The sequence below is a fragment of the Harmonia axyridis genome, chromosome 1 (genome assembly GCF_914767665.1).
Source record: "Harmonia axyridis chromosome 1, icHarAxyr1.1, whole genome shotgun sequence".
In the NCBI taxonomy this organism is placed as follows: domain Eukaryota; kingdom Metazoa; phylum Arthropoda; class Insecta; order Coleoptera; family Coccinellidae; genus Harmonia; species Harmonia axyridis.
Genome location: NC_059501.1, coordinates 46,797,744 through 46,822,056, shown reverse-complemented (window position 1 = coordinate 46,822,056; position 24,313 = coordinate 46,797,744). Strand labels below are relative to the sequence as shown.

Below are 24,313 nucleotides of genomic sequence, written 5' to 3'. Positions count from 1 at the left end.
TCGACAATGAAATAACCAACGAATACCTTGACCTGATTAGTGAGTTTGATTTCACATCTATGATTAACTCATATACAAGGATATGTAATAATTCAAAATCATGCATAGAAAACGAAACACAGTATTGGAGAGTGCCTGCCTATAGTTGCATAACTGATCATTTTCCAATAATTCTGAAAATACCTTCCAAGAAAAAATCCTCAGAAATACCTGATCCTCTTGATATATTTAAAAAATACACAGATATTGCAAAATTGTGTGAAAAACTTAAAAACATGTGCTCGGCACCTATATATGAAGCCCAAAACGTGAGTGCACGAGTTGATTTTTTTGTGAAGCAACTGAATGAAGCAATAGAAGAGAGTACTATAACAAAAAAAAATCGTCATAAAGAAAAAAAAGACAGATGTGGATTTCCAGAGCATTGATAAAATGTATAAGAGAAAAAGAAAGGCTCTATGCACTTTCACAAAGAGATCAGCAAAATGAAGTTTAAAAATCCAGGTTTGTCAGCAACAGAAATAAACTAAGAGTCCTACTCAGAATCGCGAAAAAACGGTACTACAGTAACAAAGTTGTAGTTGAAGGTAATTCAAAACAACTATGGAATGTAATAAATGAAATAAGTAATAACGAAAAAAAAAACTATAATTGACGAAATAACACTAGAAGATTATAGGGTAGTAACAGATCCCGCCATTATGAGCAATGAATTCAACAAATATTATGGAGATGTAGGAAGAAATCTCGCTAACAAAATAACAAAACCCTCGACACATCCACTACGACATATTAATCAAAATACAATGTTAATGGAACCAACGAATAAACATGAAGTAGAGGCAATTATAAAAACAATAAAAATAATAAAACACCTGGATTAGACGGGCTGAGGGCAGAAACCTTGAAATGTATCTCTTGTCACATCTGTGAACCACTTGCTTACATTATTAATCAAACCATCTCGATGGGAGAATGGCCTAGAAGTTTCAAAGAAGCAATAATAAAGCCTCTATTTAAAAGCGGAGATAAGACTAAAATAGTGAATTACAGACCAGTATCAATAATTTCAAACATTGCAAAGATTTTCGAAAAAGTTATCAAACAGAGACTGGAGAAATATGTGTTAGATAAAAATATTATCTCAAATAGACAGTTTGGATTTCAGACAAACAAATCCACTGAGGACGCGATTTCTTTGCTTGTATCAAATATTTATGAGGCTTTAGATAGGAGTAAGCCAACTCTGTGCGTTTTTTAGACTTAGCAAAGGCCTTCGACAGTGTAAGCCACCCACAATTATTGGATGCCTTGGAAGACATTGGTTTAAGGGGCAATGTGCTTAATCTGATGAAGAGCTATATCTAACAGACAACAATATGTCCGAAATAGGGAATTGTATAAGTGACGCTTTCGAGGTTAAGTTTGGAGTCCCACAAGGAACTGTATTGGGGCCTATATTATTCACTATTTATATGAATAATCTACTTGAGTTGGATAGCCGTGGAAATATAGTTAGTTTCGCAGACGATACAGCCATTTTATATCAAGCTGATAGCTGGAAAGAACTCAAAGACCAAGCTGAAAATGACATGAAATCTATCAAAGATTGGATGGATTATAATTTATTGACAATTAACTTCGGAAAAACAAAATATATCACATTCTCTTGCTTAAATAGAGACTTACCAGACTATGAAACACTGAAAATTTATGAGAATTATGAGATTAAAAGAACCGACTATATCAAATATTTGGGCATCATTATAGATAGACATTTGAAATGGTATAAACATATGGATAACCTCAGGTGTTTACTCTATAAATTTAGACTTCTGAGAACCTTTTTGGACACAACCAAACTCAAAATGGTCTATCATAGTTTAGTAGGTTCACGATTAAACTATGGTATCATAGGGTGGGGTGGAGCAATGAACACACACCTTCAAAAAATTAGTATAATACAAAAAAAAATCTTGAAAATAATCTTAAGAAAACCTCATACCTACCCGACCGATATTCTCTACACAGAAGCAGCAATCGTTTTATCGTTCCATTTTGGTATATCATTTCAAAAATAAATCAAATCTACAATCTCTAACACATCAATATGACACGAGGAACCATGGCACTTGCTACAAAACTCCATTTTCAGCAAAAACAGTTGGCCAGCGCAGTTTTACTCATTTAGCACCGAGAATGTATCAGATTCTACCCAAAAGTCTAACATAACTTCATAATCTACGCCTTTCCAAGAAAAAATTGAATGAATTCATTGCAGAGTACCCGAGAAATGAACTCGTCAAAATAATAGACATGAGAAAATAAATATTTGTGACACTGAACTATATTAATACCTTCTTATATCTTACATTTTATGTTCTGTACATACCTTCATAAATGCACATTTAATCTATACCATTTAATCTGTACACACTTTGTCAGTATGCAATGTTTTATTTGTACATTTTATTTATATAAGTATTATACATTTTTATCTACATTGTATCTGCTCCTTGTCTTCATTTTGTCTATACTCGTTTTTTAAAATAGAATTAATATTAGTATAGCAGCCAATATCTTAAATCCTAACAACCCACGCACAGGCAATCTGCCTTAGTAAGTTTTTTACGATTTATTGGAGCTATATTCTAAATGTTATTGATTTTTTATACAAATTGTACTTTTTCATACTTGTATCATAAACATCAAGGATTGAACAAAAAATAATATTTCAGAGAAGAGGAGATAAAAATGCAGTATACAACCATAAAATAGTAAAACAACTATACAGTAGGTTAAAATATTCCACACCAATTCCATTACAGTCCGAAATAGTTTATAGGATAGAATGCCAGGACAGCTCGCGTGGCTACATCGACCAAACATCACAGCTGCTTAAAAGCCGAGTTGCTATCTATAAGAGTGATATAACCTAGGAGAATAAAAGGTGCGCCTTAACAGCACACGCACTACAGGAAGGTCATAGATTTAATTTTGATTGCGGTGACTTCAATGTAGACAAATGTCTACCACTTGCCGAGTCAACAACTATTCATCTTGGAAATTTTCAGTTTGCGTTCACTCATCCCCTACTGCATAAAAGTTTTCACCGACTGCACCAACAGAACATCTCGGAGTCTCGTTGACTATACAATATGCGGAATCGATCGACCAAAAATTGTTCATATCATGCTAAATTTTCGAATCATTACGCTCAGGACGAAACAGAGCAACCCATCAACATACATTTAAGATGATATTGTGTCGTAAATTCTCCGATGTCGAATTTTACCGAGTTTAATTTCCTCCTCCGTGGGAATCTCATGACGAACCGACAACACCAAACAGTCAAATTAGGAGATACTTTCGTTTTAGGACGATTTCCTCTGGTGTTGCAATGTTGCTTTTCCTAAATGATTGAGAAAATGTCCTTCAAATGAGTTCGCATGGTTTCCTGAAAATTTGGGAGAGAAAAATCGGGGGCTCGAACAGTCAACTTGACTGGCATATAATATTCCTTGTTAACAAACACGTAATAAATGAGATTTGATAAGATTTGAATTGAACAATATTAATCTGTCTCATCGAAGGGACATATGTCATGATGAAATTAATGCTAGTAAAAACAAGACGAGAACAGTGAGGCGGATTATCAATTGTGCTAGTTGATTCGGTTAACACCTAGCCGACCATTTCGTTAAATGGTCTCATATTGTACGTGCGAGATAGGGAAATCGGATGCTAAGTTAATTTTGTGACTTCTTTGGTCGATATTTCAGTTCGATTGCCCATTGGCTTATTACTGGTCGTTTCACTTCGGCTTCTCTCACGACTGAGGCTGAGCTACTTCTTGCCTGCTCTTTCGACAAAAATTTGCGCTGGTAATTCGAGATCGATAATGATTGTACAAGGTTGATTGAATGTTATTTTGCCCTATGCCACCTGAGAAAATATATTGGCTTTCCTTGTGCTATGACCTTTTTCAACTCGATCATTGCCTCAGTTCTTCGATATAGTCTGCTGGTGTGAGGGCGTGCTACGGGATCTAATCGCGCATTTGTTTTGCAGAAGCGAATTATTCCTGTATTGTTTGGTCTTGATCCCCGATCCTCTTGCAGAGAATCCATCCCCATAGTATCCTTACACTCCCATCTCGTTATATTTTATCATCTTATGAATTATATTTATGATAGGAAATTCCCAGAATTTTTGATCACCATTCATATAATACTCGTGGTTGTCGAAAACTCTACCACGCAAGTTTAAACCACACATATCATGACAGATAATTATTAATATCGGGTATTCAACTAGGTATATGATGTTCGTCTCAGCAGTGAGAGACCTATGATATTTTTAGATTGAGGTGTTAAAGGTTTCATTGTTGTGAAAATTTCCTTTGATTGGTTCTGAGGTTTGTGGACTAATTCGATGTTATGCGGCTTAAATATTTTTGTGATTTTATGAGACAAGTTTTTAGTGTAGGGAATTGGTATTCGTGTTTCTGTTCTTCATTTTCTTCAGTTCTTCTCGTGTTGTGAAGTCTATGTACTCTCTCGTTTATTACAGGTGTAGTCATCTTTTTTGGGTTGTTGTTTTCAATTAGTCGTTCTTTTAATTATCTTATTATTTTTGGTCTCAATTCGGGTGATGTGAGTTTGAGTGCTCCAATTATCCAATCCAATTATTGTGCCTCGTATTAGTCCGGTGTTGTGGTAAAAACCACCTCTCTAATGAACGAGGCAGGAAATATACTTTAATCAATGAAAGTTTCACTTTCACCAAATTTTTATGCCTTTTTGAATGATTTTTGTTGCACCCTGTGCCATCCCCATCAACTCTCTCAATTTTTTGAATAGTGATTGTAAGTCATGTGGTACTTTTTTGGCAAGATCTTTGTATCTTCTTTACAGGCGTGCAGAAATTTTCAAAAAAAATTTTTTTTTTGAAAAATTAGTTAGTTCAAAGAGGTTTTCAGTATGTGCTCTTTGTTATGGCTCATTTACTCTGAGACGATGATACCTGATGAACTTTGTCACCGAATGAAAATCGACCATTACAGTTTTGTTCATGCACAACTTTCAACCCCTACGAACCCTTTAATGAAGAAAAAAATGGAGTGACATTGGAAATTTATTTCTGCATTGAAGAACTACCCAGAGAATCATTGTGCATTACAAGATAAGTTAAATTAAACTAATAACATACCTACTTAAGATCATAACTGGAGCGCAGTGTTTCACACAATCTAATTTTTCACGTGAGGGTGTTGAAAGTTGTGCATGAACAAAACTGTAATGTTTGACTTTCATTCGGTGACAAATTTTATCAGCTACCATCGTCTCAAAGTAAATGAGCCATGTTAAAGTGCACATACTGAAAACCTCTGAATTAACTCCTCAAAAAAAAATATTTCTTCTTGGATATTTCTGTAAAATTTCATCATAATGAAGTCCCATTTGATCATTAAAGACCATATTGTTTTCAGAATTCAAAAATTCCACTCATACTGACATTAGAAAATGACAGACATATTGTCATTTGAATAAATGTGCTTTAATGATCAAAATATGGCCAATTATTATATATTAAAAAAAAAGAGAATCAATCTGACAGATTGACGAAATACTATTTTTTAGCAAATAATAACGTTTTTCCAACATCATCACTTTGTTTCAAGAACACATACCTATATGTGTGTGGAATCGACACCACCATCTTTATCTGTACGTGTTGTTTTATTTGCGATCTGATACATTAATTCGCAGCTGTTTTTAACTAGTGTATAAATTTCCTTTCCATCGTAATATTTTTATATACCGTAGTTTTCCCAGCATTATATTTCTTACATAATATTCATAATATTTCTCGCCTGTACTCGGTGCAATAATATTTTTTTCAAAATAGATGAAAATACTACAGTGGGCTGTAGAACTGTGTTGTTAATTTATTGTGTATGATCCACATTTTTTGGTATGTTGACCTTATTGAAAGATATTGCTTTCATTTGATTCGATATGATTTTCTTTTGCTAATAAAATTAGTAATTACCTTGAAGATATAACACTGATCCTACGGGACTGTCGACCCACAATGCGCTTTTTCCAACATTATTACTTCTTCTTTGTATAACCCCAAGCAGATGCTTTTGTATATCTCCTTTAACAGTTGGTCTGGATGTATCAGCATTTTCATCTAAATGAATTGTTAGATTCACAAATACTCCTGGCTTGCCAGCTGATCTCTCTCCACTGTATATGCTATTCACTTTAGCGCCTAAATACTCATCACTAAAGGGGGTCATCGACATAGCTGATTCAATCTGAAAATGAAAACTCAGTTATTCACAGAAAGAAATAATTCATGAAATAGCAAATAATATTCATTTAAAAAGGTTTTTGATTCTATGGTATGCTAAATTCTGATATTTCTTTATTTGTCGCAACCCATATACAGGGTGTTTCCTAAACATGCGACAAAAATTCAGGGGGTTGTTCCTTGGACTATTCCAAGAATATTTTGTCCTTTGATGATTTTTGAAAAACCTATTTGTTTCGAAAATATAGGGGAAACAAAATTTCAGATAATAACATTTTATTATGAAAAATTACATGAAAATTCAACTCAACCTACAAAAACTGTTGAAAATGACCACCTCTAGCCAGCATACCAGCATCCAATCTTCTCCTCATTGACTGCCGAACCCTTTCAAAAACACCAGGATCATTTCTTATTAAGTTACACCCAGCAATGATCCGATTTCGCAAGTCTTCCACATTTTCTACTGGAGTGGTATAAACTAATGATTTTAGATGGCCCCATAGTCAAAAAACTGGCCGTTTTTAGTAATTGGAATGTTGTTGAACAAATTTAAAAATAAATTGTACCTACTTAGTAAACACAGTGCGGTACGCATTTTTATTTAAACTATTATTAATTTTAAAAATATGAAAAATGTTGTTCGCCCTGTATCTTCGAAACAGAGAGGTTTTTCAAAAATCATCCAAGGACAGAACATGCTTAAAATAGTCCAAGGAACAACCCCCTGAATTTTTGCCGCATGCTTAGGAAACACCCTGTATACATATATACACGGATTCCCAAGATTTCTCAACAACAAAGTCCGATTTTCATGGAATTTAATAATATAAAAATAGTAAATAAAGTTATCATTAGTTCTTAAGAAAAGAGTTTTCACAAGACTAAAGGATCCTACGAATAAGAATAATAGGTCAGGGGTGGTTTATTCGATTCCGTGTGGGGATGTGGGACAAACATCAACGTGGATTAACACCAGATTATATTCAGATAAAAGTGTATGCAGAAGGGGCATTACTGGTACAGCACTGTCGACACACAGCATAGAGACAGGACATATCATGAATTATGATAGTTATATAACATATTATTCAAGGAAGATCAATATAGACAGGGCCGGCGCGAGCAATTTTGGCGCCTGAAGCAAAGAATTTTTTGGCGCCCCTGCTGGAAAAGAAACATTTAACAGCCCTTCTCCCCCCAGGAGCGGATCCAGACGATGTTTGAGGGGGGCCATAGAAAATCACGGCTCATATAGGTTAGCAAAATAGCGGAATTTTTGTTGGTATCTACTATTTTAGTAAATCATATGATATCATATTCAATTTCCAAAATTTTTGTAGAACAAAATCAAGTTAAAAAAAATTTCACATATTTCATAAATATAATTAAATTTATTCCATAAGAAAACTCAGGCGCAAGAAAGTATGAGGTGTGGTAAAAAAAAACATTATTTTTGCATATTCAACTATGTAGTGGCACTACATAGTTGAATATTTAAAAAGTCAGGACACGAATACCAGTGATGAATTATTTTTGCATGAAGACAAGGCTTCAATTTCGATAACTACAGTTCCAAGTTAACAGTTGTGCATCATGGGAACAGCTCTTTGTAGATAACTTCCTGCCAATCTCACTAAACACACAGCACAACCTTCTTGGCTGTTTCCGAAGGCTCACCGCGTTTCGACCACGACCGTTTTTGCTTGACGTTGTCATAAATGATCCAATTTTCACCACCAGGTACCAAGCGTTTCAAAAATGGGGCGATTTCATTGCGATTCTAAAATGATTCGCAGTGGAAATTCAGTCCATACGATTTTTTGCGTTAGATCGTGTGGTATCCATACATCTAGCACCTTCTTGAGATCAGCCTCATCCAAATAGTGTTCCAAAAAGTTTATTGTGCAGTCTCTTAAGCTCTTGAGCACTCGAAACAGGACTCGACAATGTCCATTATTAACTGACTTTGCGGCCCTACGATTTGGCTCCCCGGCAAAATTTCCGGTGTGCCGCTCCTGGCGGCGGCCCTGATTGGCCTTCCAGTGCGTTGTGCATCATTGACTACGAAATTACTGGAACGGAATCGTTGACTATTACATTATCAGGTCCAAAAACACTGTTTACATTTTCAGCCGCCTGTCTGGTATTTTTGTCTATATCTAAGAAAAACTATAAAATATAGCGTATTTTCTTTTTGCTCGTGTCCATTTTTGTGGCGCACTCAAACTCAATCAGTCAATTCATCACAAAACTGTCAAAATTTTTTTGTATTGCGAAATCTTATCTTTCTAACGCCATATACTGAAAACCGATAGGACTTGTACAATGCGAGATACAGATAACTAAAGCCATCTATTGGAAAAATAACGAATTCGTTTTTACAACACCTTTTAACTGAAAATATATGATGAAATATCAGTGCCGTATCTAGGGCGTGGGAAAGGTGGCCCTTGCCACGGGCGCAAGGCCCATAGGGGCGCCAAAAATATCAAAAGAAAAAAATATTGGAGCTCCAGGCGAAATAATAATAACTCGATTTTCATGTATATATACGCCTCGCAACGAGCGATGCCGAGGAATCTGAAAACATTTAAAAGATTGCAAGCCTTCCATAGAATTTCAGTACTATGCCTAAAATAATCTCAAGATCAACAAAACTTTAATTCAAGGGAAGAACTGATATGAATATGGCTATGTTCAAGCGTGCCGTAATGTAGTCATAAAAATATCTGTTGAGCGTCGACATGTTCAAAGGTGCCGCATTCAGATCATAAATATTACGGTCGAGCGTCGAATTATATGTTATTACCCTTATTTTCACGAGTTTTTTGCGCTTCATCAAACTTCTCGGTATTTCTTCTACAAACGGTACAATCTATTTTTGAGTGAAGTGCGGCTTCTTTTTCTTTGATACAATTTTATAACGATCGGTTTTTTAGATCTAGGAGTTATCTCTTTATATGTATGTATATTATATGAATTTCAATGGTTTCAATAAAAATAAGTACATATGAAGGGTGTTTATGATTAGTTGTGCAAAAATAAGGGGGAGATTCTTTTTCAAATAAAATGGTGGGTCCTTCAAATATATTTTTTTTATTTGAGCTCCCTCCCGCTTAGTTACGGCCCTTAAAGATGGCGCCCGAAAAGCAGATTTTAATTTGTGGAAAGTTAATAATTGTTTTTTTTTTGTTACTTTTATTTTATAGGTATTTGTACCAGTTCTCATCAAAATATCGTTTAGACATTATTTTTCTCTTGATAACCAGAAAATTCAAAATTGAAGTTGAACTGACAGTTCATGTGAGCGAGAAGGCTATCGAAAAAAATGTTTGAGATGTTCCTCTATGATTTCAATTGGTAGAAAAACCCTCCCTCCAAACTTTTTTCTTTATTTACTATAAATTAATTAATTTTGGATATATTGTTACACACTATCATCTTAAAGATAAAAAAACAAAATATTCAAGCGCTTTATAAAGTCGGAACTCACCAGAAGAACCTGAAACGGCAGAGCCAATTCTAGAGAGGCGGAAATATTAGAGGAAGGTATTTTCTACTTTTTCCGAGAAATCTACTAAATTACTAAAAGAATGTATTGAATAGATTTTCTTTTACTTTAACCTTGATTTTTTTGGGAATAATAACTTGATTTTTTTAATGCTGATTGGAAATTAGAATATTATTTCAAATTTTATAAATAATAAATATTTTAAAATAAAGTTGACAAAGCCGTCAAACTTACTTTATAAGAGTATCTAGATACAAAATAAGATACTTTTTTTGCGAAGGTATCTTGAGATACTTCAAAAAAAGAAATCAAATAACTATCTGAAGATTCTTTTTCAGATACTCGATAAAGTACTTCGTCAGGTGTTAAAATGTTAGGTACAATTCTGAAATCCGGAAGGTCTCGAAATTTTTTTTTCGGTAGTAGACATAAGAGCGATATTAAGAGCGAACTGAAATAGTTATCATTCAAACATTTGCAATAGATTCCATTTACACATTTCAAACATCTTGAAAACAATACGGACCGGGACGTGTCTTTATAAGAAATCCTTCTTGCTTCTTTTCATAACTAGCAATTTGTTTCTATTCACAGTTTTATCACTTTATTGCCTCTTATCCCTCTGTCGATTCAAGAAATGGAATTTTAAACTTTTCTGTCCAACAATTTTTATTGATTTCTTTAGTAGTTTATCAATTAATAATCTGTTCTGATTAAATTTGAATTCATAAGAAATAATTAAACTCAATACATTTTCCGTCCATAAAACCTTTTTATCTTTTTATAAAAAAGCGGGTCCTTATTGAATATTATTATGAAATATGAAAGGTATTAGTAGCGAACTCCATATTTTTGAGTCTTTACAATTTACGGCATAATTTGATGAAAACTTAGAAATGTCGGCAAAAAACGTATCGAAATCGTTATATGGAAATAATGTACAACTTCGATCATTTATTCGAATGATCGGAAAGTTAATTTCTAAATAATTCGCTGAATATTTTTCCGGACAGAAATTTTCATTTTTTGTTTTAGTCATTCATGTGTTCCTTTTATTGTTACTCACCAATCCTAAAATGATTTTTATTTTTTGTATAAGTTTGAACTTGTTGGTTTTGTTTATATTTTTTCTGTGTTATTATTATCAAAATTTTACAAACAGTCTCATTCAAATTTCCATATTTCGGTAGAAGACCCCGATAACCCAAAATATTTTTTTTGCATTCTGCAGAGTTGACTGTTAGGGCGGCAAATTGGGTATTTGCCTAGGGCGGCCATTTGGCTAGCGACGGCCCTGAAAAAAGTAGATTTCTACTGAATCTGGTCACACTGCACAGAATCCTATAATCATCAAGTCATTCACAATTTGAGTAAGTTTGATGGTTCAAAATGAAATTTTATTCAAGTTAACTAACTTTCTTACCAGATGTTGTTAATGTCATTATTTGAGATAAATATTTTCTCCGAATACTGCATTATTTGCGGGTTGGGTGGGTCATAAAAAGTCATAAGACCTCAAAGTACGGTTCTATTGGATCTGTTCTTGAAAAACATTAAAACAAATTTTATCTTGGAAATATGCATTTAAAACCGAAAAAGATTAAAATATGAACTTCAACTGGAATAGGGCGAGTTCGGAAAGTCAGCGCTGTCGAATGCGCTTTAAGCCTCGCTTTAAGCGTTGTGTCAACAGCGCGTTCGTAAACTATTGATGGTTCAGCGTACGATGGATCCATCGGGTTCTTAAACGTTTCTCGAATTCAGCGCTGGTTCATTCGATGCTTCATCGGTTCCAGCGAAACGAAAGACCGATGTTTCTGCTGAATGAGAGAGAAAGAGAATGTTTATGCAGTCATTGCAGTCATTTCTAGGGGTTGTAACTGTGAATCAGAGCTGCACCTCGCGGCATCGTGCCGACGGTGAATGCCGCCTATTCAGGTCCGCTATACCGTGGCAGACCAAGGAGCATGTCATGGAAATGGGCGTCTAGAGTTTCATTGGAAATTGCAGATATATGGGAGCTACGCATCAACCTTCTGCTTTCCAGGACACATCGTTAAAACGGCCATTCCCATCACGTCGGGATCACCAATGTAGGATATCACATATGCCTACTTATGCGTTTCGTCCCTGGCACAAACACCGGACTCATCAGTGTGACTTTGGTATATTTGTGTGTGCCGTGTCTCAGACGCTTGGGGAATTTATTATTATCGGAAGCCGTCGGGACTCGAACCCGGCACCTTGTCGCATCTCGGTGAGTGAGTCTACACTCTTAACCTCTAGGCCACCGAGTGCTGTGTTTATTGTTGCTATGTGGAGCTTTATGAGAAGCCGCCACATACTGTCTATGGCACTGTCTATGACATTGTCACTCAATTTCGCCCTTCATGTTTCTTACTTAATTAATTACCAATCTTTTTCAACAAAAATAGATACCAAAGACAACAGGCACAATTACAAAATTAAACTAAGTTGGCACAGAAAAGAAACCCATGCAAATAAAATCATCCACTTTCTATCAAATCAGAGAATAAATCTGAAAATAAACACTGTTAAACAAATGAAAACTAGAATAAATAGAATATGTCATGAATCCTTTAAACAAGATGGAATAAAAAAATTAATGGAAATTCTGAAACAAATAAATTCAGGGATGAGACTGTAAAAATTGCAGTGTATAATCCAAAAACAGTTAGAAATTTATAGAGTAGAATAAAGGACCCCATACCAACTCCACTAAAAAGCAACGCAAATCGGATATAACCAAACAAAAAGAAAGATGTGCTCTAGCTATACATGCACATAATATGGACCACCTTGTAGATTTCGAAGGTGTAAGAGTTTTAAAAACTGAGAAATTTTATCAAAAGCGACTAATCCATGAAATGATTGAGATAAATAAAAATGAGATATAATAAATAAGAAAACTGATACGAACAATTAAATTTCCATATACAGTTAGCCATTGGAAATATCAAAATATAAAAACTTTTACGATGGTCCCCTAGATGAATGAAAAACCAAGAAGATTGAAAAAACAAAGAAAAAAGACGTTGAATATAGATCATAGAGGACTGAAACATAACCTGTGAGTTCCATAATCAAACAATGTTGATATGAAAATTATTTTAATATGAATAAGTATGATCTGACTAATTTCTGTTTGATGTGCCTGTGATGTATTAATTATTAATTGTTTTTTATGATGAATGTTTCAAAAATGAATGAATGCTAGTTCATTCAAAAATTTCACATTCAGTAAGTTTCATGTGAAAATGTTTCTAAACTGAAAAATATTTGTACTTTTCCGTAGAAGCCCTGAAGAAGCATTAAATGAATAAATGCGGAAGCTTGGCATAGAATAAAGAGTCCACTTTCTTCTTCCTCCAAAAAATCGAGTCGATATACCCTTCTGATACTATATCATAGCTGTGCCAAATCATTGTGCTTAGTGCTTTCGAAAGCACTTGAAGCCTTTTGTGCTCCCGAGCACTTTTTGAAATCAGTGCTTAGTGCTTAGTAATCGAAGCACTTTCACAAAAGGCTTAGTGCTTAGTAATCCCAAAAAGGCTCCCGAGCACTGCAGTGCTCGCAAGCACTTTGGCGGATTACTAAGCACTTTCGAATTTTTGTCATAACACAAATATGCGCCGACGCTTTGGTAGCCTTTAATCGTTTTACATTAAATTCAATACAGTAACAAACATCTGATGCTGGCATTCTATGTGAATTTAATGCACAGTTGTATAGATCAGATCAGTTTTATTATGTAGGTACCTTGAAACATAAATGAATAAATTAATACGTATTATGTTTATATTTATTTAATTCTATGAAAAATTATATATTGAGAAGCCCTATTGTAATTCCTACTCGAGATCAGAGCTGTGCCAAATCATTGTGCTTAGTGCTTTCGAAAGCACTAAGCACAATGATTTGGCACAGCTATGATATAGTATCAGAAGGGTATATCGACTCGATTTTTTGGAGGAAGAAGAAAGTGGACTCTTTATTCTATACCAAGCTTCCGCATTTATTCATTTAATGCTTCTTCAGGGCTTCTACGGAAAAGTACAAATATTTTTCAGTTTAAAAACATTTTCACATGGAACTTACTGAATGTGAAATTTTTGAATGAACTAGCATTCATTCATTTTTGAAACATTCATCATAAAAAACAATTAATAATTAATACATCACAGGCACATCAAACAGAAATTAGTCAGATCATACTTATTCATATTAAAATAATTTTCATATCAACATTGTTTGATTATGGAATTCACAGGTTATGTTTCAGTCCTCTATGATCTATATTCAACGTCTTTTTTCTTTGTTTCTTCAATCTTCTTGGTTTTTCATTCATCTAGGGGAACATCGTAAAAGTTTTTATATTTTGATATTTCCAATGGCTAACTGTATATGGAAATTTAATTGTTCGTATCAGTTTTCTTATTTATTACTTCTCATTTTTATTTATCTCAATCATTTCATGGATAAGTCGCTTTTGATAAAATTTCTCAGTTTTTAAAACTCTTACACCTTCGAAATCTACAAGGTGGTCCATATTATGTGCATGTATAGCTAGAGCACATATTTCTTTATGTTTGGTTATATCCGATTCGTGTTGCTTTTTAGTGGAGTTGGTATGGGGTCCTTTATTCTACTCTATAAATTTCTAACTGTTTTTGGATTATACACTGCAATTTTTACAGTCTCATCCCTGAATTTATTTGTTTCAGAATTTCCATTAATTTTTTTATTCCATCTTGTTTAAAGGATTCATGACATATTCTATTTATTCTAGTTTTCATTTGTTTAACAGTGTTTATTTTCAGATTTATTCTCTGATTTGATAGAAAGTGGATGATTTTATTTGCATGGGTTTCTTTTCTGTGCCAACTTAGTTTAATTTTGTAATTGTGCCTGTTGTCTTTGGTATCTATTTTTGTTGAAAAAGATTGGTAATTAATTAAGTAAGAAACATGAAGGGCGAAATTGAGTGACAATGTCATAGACAGTATATGGCGGCTTCTCATAAAGCTCCACATAGCAACAATAAACACAGCACTCGGTGGCCTAGAGGTTAAGAGTGTAGACTCACTCACCGAGATGCGACAAGGTGCCGGGTTCGAGTCCCGGCGGCTTCCGATAATAATAAATTCCCCAAGCGTCTGAGACACGGCACACACAAATATACCAAAGTCACACTGATGAGTCCGGTATTTGTGCCAGGGACGAAACGCATAAGTAGGCATATGTGATATCCTACATTGGTGATCCCGACGTGATGGGAATGGCCGTTTTAACGATGTGTCCTGGAAAGCAGAAGGTTGATGCGTAGCTCCTATATATCTGCAATTTCCAATGAAACTCTAGACGCCCATTTCCATGACATGCTCCTTGGTCTGCCACGGTATAGCGGACCTGAATAGGCGGCATTCACCGTCGGCACGATGCCGCGAGGTGCAGCTCTGATTAGGCGGCAATCACCCGGCTGCACCGATGACCTCGTAACACGCATAAGTTTCGTTCCTCCGTCACTGGGGAGGGAGTCATGTGGCGGCTTCTCATAAAGCTCCACATAGCAACAATAAACACAGCACTCGGTGGCCTAGCGGTTAAGAGTGTAGACTAACTCACCGAGATGCGACAAGGTGCCGGGTTCGAGTACCGGCGGCTCCCGATAATAATAAATTCCCCGAGCGTCTGTGACACGGCACACACAAATATACCAAAGTCACACTGATGAGTCCGGTGTGTGTGCCAGGGACGAAACGCATAAGTAGGCATATGTGAAATCTTTCAAGAACATAGAAGTTGGAGCATCGAAGCATGAAAATGAAAACTGAAAATCCACGATAGCGGGAAGAAAGAATTGAAGGGAAATGTCAAGCAAAAATTTGTAAGAAGTAATTTGGAGGAGATTTTTTTTAAATAAGTCGAATTTTGATATGAATAGAAATTAATATGGAGTTGAGAGGATATTATAAAGTTATCGAAAGAAATTGAAATATGTAATATGGGTTTGTAGTTGGAAATTGGATATGGAATTGGAAGGAGTTTGGATATAGAACTGAACTGATTGGAACAAAAAAATTTTTTTAGTGTTCCATTTCAATTTAAGTATAAACTCCACTTTAATAGATAAGTAAGTAGATAGGTAGATTAGGTGGATTGGTTTGTTTGTTTTTAAAAAGGAAAGAAAAAAATTTAAATCAGAATAAATTCCGTATGATACGAAGCCCGGTAAGTACTACAGGCAAAGCAAAGCCCGGTTTGGGGAGTCAAGAATTCTTCTTGTGTCTTTTCTCCCAAGGGAAGTCAATAATTTTTCCACAGTTTATTATATCGCTAATAGTAAACTACATGCCAAATATGTTTATGCTCCGACGCGTACTTCCGGAGATAAGAATTTTTCACATTAGACAGATGATAATTTGAATAAAAACGTTGCTAAAATATCCCAATGTCTCTAGAAAATCAATATTTCCTCCAATGGATACTCTGAATACTATACGGAACCCACTTCCTAAATTTATATCCGATCTAGTGAATATTTCCATAAACAATCGTTTTGTTGCCGCACGCCACTGGTCACCGCCTTCGGGCGTTTCCGTCAAACAGTCTGCCGGAAACGGTCTACTAAGTTTACACCGGTTTATTTTCAAACGACGCAAAATAACATCATATGTAGAAAAATTATTTGTCTACTATTTATGCAAAAAATAAATGTTTTTTCCTTCCACTTCAAAATATCAAAAATAAATATAACACAAGGACAATATCATATAATTTTCCAAAATGTAAATTAAATTCAACACAAAAAGCAGCTTGAATGCAGTTGTTTAAAGTTCTTCAATAGACTGCCTAATGAAATCAAAGCAATAAATAATTATAAACCATTTAAGAAAAAGATATTTAATTTATTGTTAAATTGAGAACCATATAGTAAAGAAGATTTCTGCTGTCAAGTGGTAGGTGAATGTTATTTTGATACTATTTCTCTTCATTTGTATTTGTTCTGCGTGTATCTCATGATTTCTGAATAAAGAGCTTTTATCATTTTTATGTGCTCACATAATAATTGATGACGAGTTCTTCCCAAGCCCGTCTCCTTGAGTTTTTATCTGAATATACACTACTTGTCATGTCGCATATTACAGGACAATTCTCAATTTCATCTATGAATAATTCAGTATTACGAGCGTCCGGTTCCATTTTGAAATATTTCTGACCAAACGGATCGAAGGAAAATACGTCTCTGACATCTATCAGCCCGTGCAAGCGCGCTCATCTGAACGGTTACACCTATGATCTCAAAGCGCGAGCCAATGCGAGCTTACTACGGTCAAGATAGAAAAATATTCTTGAAAAATTTGCTATTGTTGGCTGGCTCATTTTTAAAAACTGGAATATTCTACTCACCGCTCTTCCAGCTTCATAGGCCAATTGTTGATAAATATCAGAATTTCTATTACTCAGTTCATTCAACCAAACAACTTTTCTCTCGTGAATTCTATCAACACGAAGTGAAAGAAGTACAGAGACAATCTTTCTACAAACATCCCTGAGTTTGTTCCTTGTAAATCCAGGTCTGCAGTGACAAGCACTAATGCCATTGTCAGTCAGACACATTTCATGTTGAGATATATCACATGTGGAGTCATCACCAACAATGCAAGTATCAATTCTGAAAAATTTTTCTTATCACAATATTGTACCTTTATTTTTCGGTCATATAAACTCCTTACCTTACTGGTGGATTATTTGGTTTTGGTCTACCGAAGAGTGGCCTTCTTTGAATTTGTGTTGGCTTTATGGAACCAACCTTTTTTGATATTTTCTCAATAGATTCAGGTATTGCATAACCTGTTGCTATAACATCGCTTAGCGATCCATCACTTTGCTTTATATTTGGCGATGGTACTTTTGTTGCTTCCACTTCGCCAAATAAATTAAGATATGTCCTTTTCCCGTCGATTGATACAAAGCCATTTTCCCCTTGAAGACTTGTAATGACATCTTGGTCTACATAAACATTATCTATGTCGACTGTAAAAAAGTATATTTTTCAATTGTTGGATTAATTAAGAAAAGACATTATCTATGTCGACTGTAAGAAAAGTATATTTTTCAAATATTGGATTAATTAAGAACAAATAGAAATAAAATGTTTTGAATTTTATAATTTATAATTTTTTAGTGGATAACTTTAACACAATCAATTACCTGGAATAACATAAGGCTTTCCTTGATTGTTAGATTTATCACCAGGTCCTTGCATTGCCGAAACAGTTATATCGAATATATCTCCCAATTCTACTGGAGGTTTTGTATGTATTGGTTGTCTGTGACTTCCTGGCTGGTATTCAGTGTCATCCAAAACTATCCCTGGCCTCGGTGTATAACGATTATAGGGGAAATCTTGTGATACATTAATATAGGCTGAATAGAAAGATGAATCACATGTCAGTAAGGGGTCATAATAACATTGATGTTTGCTTCAAATAATATTTGTAATAGATTATTATAATCAAAAAACCATAGTAAGCTAAAAATATTCATAAGACTTTATTTTTTCTCTAAGGAGATAGAATGAACCGCAAAGTAATTTCATGTTATTAGTGTTTCACATGTGAAATTTGGAATACCTTATAATGAATATTTGAAATGAAAAATTAGCAGTCTATCTATAGATAGATGTAGGTACTATACGTAGACGTCATATTCGTCATCTTATCCTTCCAGGAGAGACAAAATCAGGAGAATAAGATGACGAAAAAATGTTTCTGAGAAAAAGGTAAATAAACGAATGAAACTGCAAAACATTTATTTTTATTTTTCTAGAAAAAGACACATTTATTTTCAGTTTACGCAGTTATAATTACATGTTATCTTTTAAAGGTAAAATGAGTCTAATTGACATTCGATATAAATATCACTGATGAGAAAAAATTCTATTATTGAATTGCTGTGAAGTGGAATAGTCTGATTCCACTTTATGTGATAAATGAGCGATGACTCATCTCCAATGTTCAAACTCGGAACTAAACATATAAATAATGAGTCTACTCATCAATATCTTCTTCTGAAGATCATTTCTGAATTAGAGGCGAAGAACATCTTACTTATGGAAAATAATTCCTTGTTGAAGTTCAAGATTGTTTCTGATGAATGAAATGAATATAACAGAAACTGAAGTAATCGAACTGCCAACTGCATAAGAAATCGTCAACAAACAAGCAAACCGCCAATATGGAAGCGGGCGTGACACGCTCGAGTGTATCGGGTGCTTCAGTTCCTGGGTGTTCTGCAACTGCTGATCACCGGACAATCCTGTTATAGTTTATCCAAAGTTACTTGGAGGAAGCCTGAATATTTCAATTATACAAGGGTTGTCCAAGTTTTCAGAAATTCCTTTGGAATTTAAGAAAATATTGCTATCAATTAGAGCTGTGTCGATCACGGGTTTTTCGTGATCGGGTTCGATCGTGAGCTGTCGGCCAGATGATCGAGTCAAAAGATTCGATCATTTCGATCATTCGATCACAGATGACTGTTATGCTTTTTTGACTCATTTATCTTGCTTCTTGAATTAAGGTTAACAATAAGCGGTCAGGGATGGTGGTATGAATTGAAAAAAATGTTTATCCTAAGTAATTGCATAATTTAATTCTTTATACAATAATAATAATAATAGTTTATTGCAATGGTAATAAATAAATAATAACTTCATTTCCAGAAGAATATAGAACATTATAGAAAAAGTCAAATATATAATAGGGATTTTCAAAAATTAAAAAAAAATATATACAAAATTTTCATATCCAGTTATGTTGCAAGAAGAGCACTTGGGTTGGGAGGCCTTTTCAGGCTTGAGGCTGCTTCTTTTTGTATTAATGACCTGGCCAGCTTTGGAAAACACCCTCTCGCATGGTACAGATGTGGCAGGAAGACACAATCGTCGCTTCATCGATATGTTTAGTTATTTAATAATGTTCCGTTAAAATCAAATATATCAAATTTCGAATACACGAAAAATATTGAACGCAGACGATCAGTTCGCAGGTAGTAGGTTACGGTCATACGGTGCAAATGATCCATATGAAATTCGATCTCAAAGCTCGCTCTCGAATCTCGATCTCCATCGACCAATCACGACCGACCCGATCATTTCATTCTATCTATTCAGCTCCATATGAAATTCGATCTCAAAGCTCGCTCTCGAATCTCGATCTCCATCGACCAATCACGACCGACCCGATCATGAGCTATTCGGACTTTCGGAGAAGCACTGGGTCACTTTGACTGATATGAGTGCCATCTATCAGATAAATACCACAACTTTCGGTGGGTTTCTGAAACTATAGAAATCTACCATAAATCTCGAAGCATATTCGAATATCATCGAGTCGGTCGGATGATCGAATCATTTTGAGATCCGTGACCCGATCGTTCTTGTATAGGTTGTAATCGAATCAAAATGATTCGATCGATCGTGATCGACACAGCCCTACTATCAATACTCTCAAATAAACCCCGGTATTTAGCAGATCGTCTTGGAAACAAGAATGTCCCGATTTGATTGATTTTATTGGCTGAATATTTCCTCTCGTATTCCCCTTTCCATTTTGAGAGCGTTCTCGGTAACACTCATTGGCTGCATCTATCACTTCTTTATTACTTTCTTATAATTCGCATAGACCACTGTGGTCCGTAGGGGTATTATTGAAATGCATTTTTACGTAGTTTTAGTTCGTTGTGTGACTGATGACTTTTAATGATTTCGACTATGATGTTTGGCACAATTCTATGGCTTATGTAAAAAAAGATGAATATTTCGCCATCAAACCTATTCCTCCATTTACTTTCAAAGTCAGAATTGATATATGACGGGTTCTGAAGAAAATGATTTCGTATCCTAAATAGGTATCTTCATTCCACTGAACGAAGAATTGATTAAAATGAGATTAACCAACAAAATTTTCATTACATTTTCTGATTTTAGCGATGTTATTACTGGTTTGAGAAATCATGTAGAATAGGCATATGATGTTGAGGCTCTTAGTACGTCAAATTAGCAGCTACGTAGCCAGATCGAAAAATCAATCAAGTATTTTATAGAAAATAGAAATATTTCACCATTTCCTGCCATCAGTCGGGACAGTTTTAATAATAGGTTACATATATCTTTGAATATTTATTCTGATTCTGAATACGAAAAGTTATCGAGGAAAAACTTGAACTGAGGAAATACTACAATTTCTAACTGAGTGGAGTAGTCTATGACTTCCGTAAAACATAGAAATTAATATCGAAAATTGGATAACTGAATCTGACATTTCATGAAATGTCATTAATTATTTGTAATTGAAACTTTTATTGGCTTATGGATTCTCAACCATCTTAACGAATAATTTATTACAATTCATGAAATTTCGACTTCAGTTTCTTTTTATGTTTTCTGGAAGTCATAGACTACTCCATTCAATGAGAAATTGCCGTTTTCCTTGAGTATTGCCATATTGCTGAAATTATCATCAACCAAGCCATCTAATAATGCAATAATATACTGGGTGTGCCATTTGAAATAAGAAAGTAGTACTCTGTTTCCGGTATAAAAGGAAATTGTATAAATTTTCAGCCCAAAATTATTATTAGTTTTCCATAAACGTCTAATAGGCCATCGCGGTGAGTCACCCTGTACATCATTATCATTTAGCTTTCTGCTTCCACTGAGGGACATAAATTTCGCCTTAAAATAACGAAGAAATAAAATTTAATTCGGCAACGTAGCTGCTAATTTGGCGTAGAAAATTGGATGTCACTGAAGGATCTCAAGGTCATGCACCTATTCTACCCTAGTTTGTCTTATCTTCAGACAGAACATTCAGACAGAATTCATCTCAAACATTTTCGTGCTCTTATAATTCTATGCAACGATCAGTTCATCATCGTTGATAACGTTCCTTGATAGTATATTACAGGTCGAGAATAAAGAATTATCAAATTATAACACCGTAGAATGATAAAGTATTATTTTTGATGTAACAGCAAAAGGTATTCACATCACAAATTTTCTGAAAGAATCGACATCTGAGTCCCTTACATACGCAAAAATATTATTTTCAACTCAAGGGTTTGAAAATTGTGCGCCTATGGTTTATGACTGTTTTGCAATTATCTCTGGCCAAGCGTTTTTATAGACTAGTTCAAGTGACTTTGGATATACTATACTACCGATACGGTCACTCCGAAATCGCCAACTGTTGTTCCTGTCGAGTGTCGACTCAAGTGAGGTAAAACAGTTCAAAGCGTACGAGGAGAAAAATTAGCCAAGCAGTTTGAAAGCTTACACAAGGGTCGAGATTAATGAAAATGAAAGATCCGAATGGAAGGTTGTCAACCGAAAAAGACCCATCCGTAAAACTAGAAAATCCCTGGTCACAGGAAGTTATAAAGGTGCAGCTGAGGTTGAAGGAATGGAAAAAATTAAAGCCTTTCATGTCATCAATTTGAAGCCGGAGACTTCTGTGGAGAACTTGGAAAATTATTTTAATCGCAATTTCTTCTATGTGAAATGTAAGAAGTTAATATTTAGGTACCCTGACTCATATTCTTCATTCAAGGTACTCATATCCAATTCTGAATATGAGAAAGCACTTAATGGCACTAATTGGCCCAAAAAAGTGAATGTGCATCGTTTTTTTCTTCGAAGAAGGGTGACTCAACATCCAAAGGTAAATTTCGGTTCAAATGGTTCAGGTGTGGACGTGTTTCCAACAAGTTAATTTGGAGGTACTTATGGGTGATATTAAACCTCTGAAGTGTTGAGTTTAGTTGAAAACTGGTGCAACGAGGACAATATTACCGCCGTTGCTATTCCAGTGCATGTACAGGCTGACTCCTTTTGCTGCGGCCAAAGACTCTATGGTGGCTCGATGATATTCACCAAGTTGGGACTAGTAGTGAAACAGTTGCCGGTGAGAAAGTTTTCCGTTGAAATGCATGTAGAAATTTCAGGAATATTAGTTTCATTATATTATATTAAGTAATAAACGTCTAGGCATAATAAGCGTTTATAGGCCTTGCTCTGGCAACCTCGAAATATTTTTCGGAAAATTGTTTTGTGCGCTTCAGAGTTGTTTCAACAATTCTGATCATGTTTTCCTTTGTGGAGACCTCAATATTGATTATTTTGATGGAAATTGTCTCAAATCAAAATTGTAACGTGAATTACTAGATTGTTTCAACCTGAATATTGTTATGAAGTTGTATTGGTTATTAGAATAACTTATTGCTTTGACTGTATTATTTGTTTCTTATATGGAGTGTACCTGCGCAAAGACTGATAAATAGAATATGTTTAATAAAGCAGTTTTCCACTTATCGTGTTATGAATGACAACCTAACCTAGAGATGTAACATGGCGCAGTCGGTATTAAGGAATTAAATTATAGTTTGTGGATAAAATATCCAAATAAATTGAAATATGGGTGATTAGAGAGGTTTTCCCGCAATGGACTTCTCCGGAAATATTTCAGAGAATTGGAGAGCATGGAGACAGAAGTTCGAAATTATTTGGTTGCTACGGAAGTAGGCGAAAAAGATTCAAATTGCACAATTACTGCATTATACAGGGTGTCCCGGAAAGAATGTGACGAACGGATACCATGAATGAAGGTTATCATGGAGGACTCGTTTCAAAAGGTTTCAATCGCCTGAGTGCCTTCGTTTGGGATATACAGGGTGATGTGCATCGTATGAGCGAAATTCCACAGTTCAATAACTCTTCAACTAATCGACCGAATACTTTCAGATTTTGAAGTCTTGTCACCCTTTACTATCCTCTTCCTTCAATATTTCTGAAATCGAGTAAATCAGATCCGGACTGAGAAAATATCAGACTTTTCTATTTTCGTGAATATTGGATCACCCTGTGCGTGAACATTATGATTTTTTTCCGTTTTCGTAACCACAAAGAATTAATTCATAATAAAAGTTCTAAATCTTCGCTTGGCACGGTCATACAGGGTGAACAATAAACATTCCCTCATGAGTGAAATTTCTTTGGTTTAATAACTCTTCAACTAATCGAACAAAGAATTTCAATTTTTAAAGTTTTGTCACTTTTTACTATCACCTTCCTTCCATATTTCTGAAATCGAATAAATCAGATCCGGACTCGGAAAATCTTAGACTTTTTCTATTTTCGTGAATATTGGATAACCCTGTAGGTTAATATCATGTTTTTTTTGCGGTTTGGTAACCACAAAGAATTAATCCATAATTCTTGTTGTATTTAACAAAAATTGTATACCGTGGATTCACAGAATATCTGTAAAGCTTGTGGATTCTATGACTCTTTCCCTTCATGGGAACCCAACATGGTTTCGTCCAGTTTTGTCCTCAACGTTCCTACATGTAAGTTGTATATAGTGTATCCAATATAAGTCTATAGTCGATACACGT

The 24,313-nt window shown here is 34.8% G+C and overlaps 1 protein-coding gene across 6 annotated transcripts in view; it reads right to left on the bottom strand.

Moving 5' to 3' along the window:
* Positions 1-24,313, bottom strand: part of LOC123675744 — a 244,034-nt gene that overhangs the window by 151,416 nt on the left and 68,305 nt on the right. For all 6 annotated transcript variants that reach the window (XM_045611674.1, XM_045611512.1, XM_045611356.1 and 3 more), the window contains exons 4-7: positions 18,071-18,286; positions 17,593-17,893; positions 17,267-17,531; positions 6,055-6,325 (exon numbers count right to left, since the gene is read on the bottom strand). In XM_045611674.1, coding sequence (XP_045467630.1) covers positions 6,055-6,325; positions 17,267-17,531; positions 17,593-17,893; positions 18,071-18,286 — 1,053 coding nt within the window. The remainder of the gene's footprint in view (positions 1-6,054; positions 6,326-17,266; positions 17,532-17,592; positions 17,894-18,070; positions 18,287-24,313) is intronic.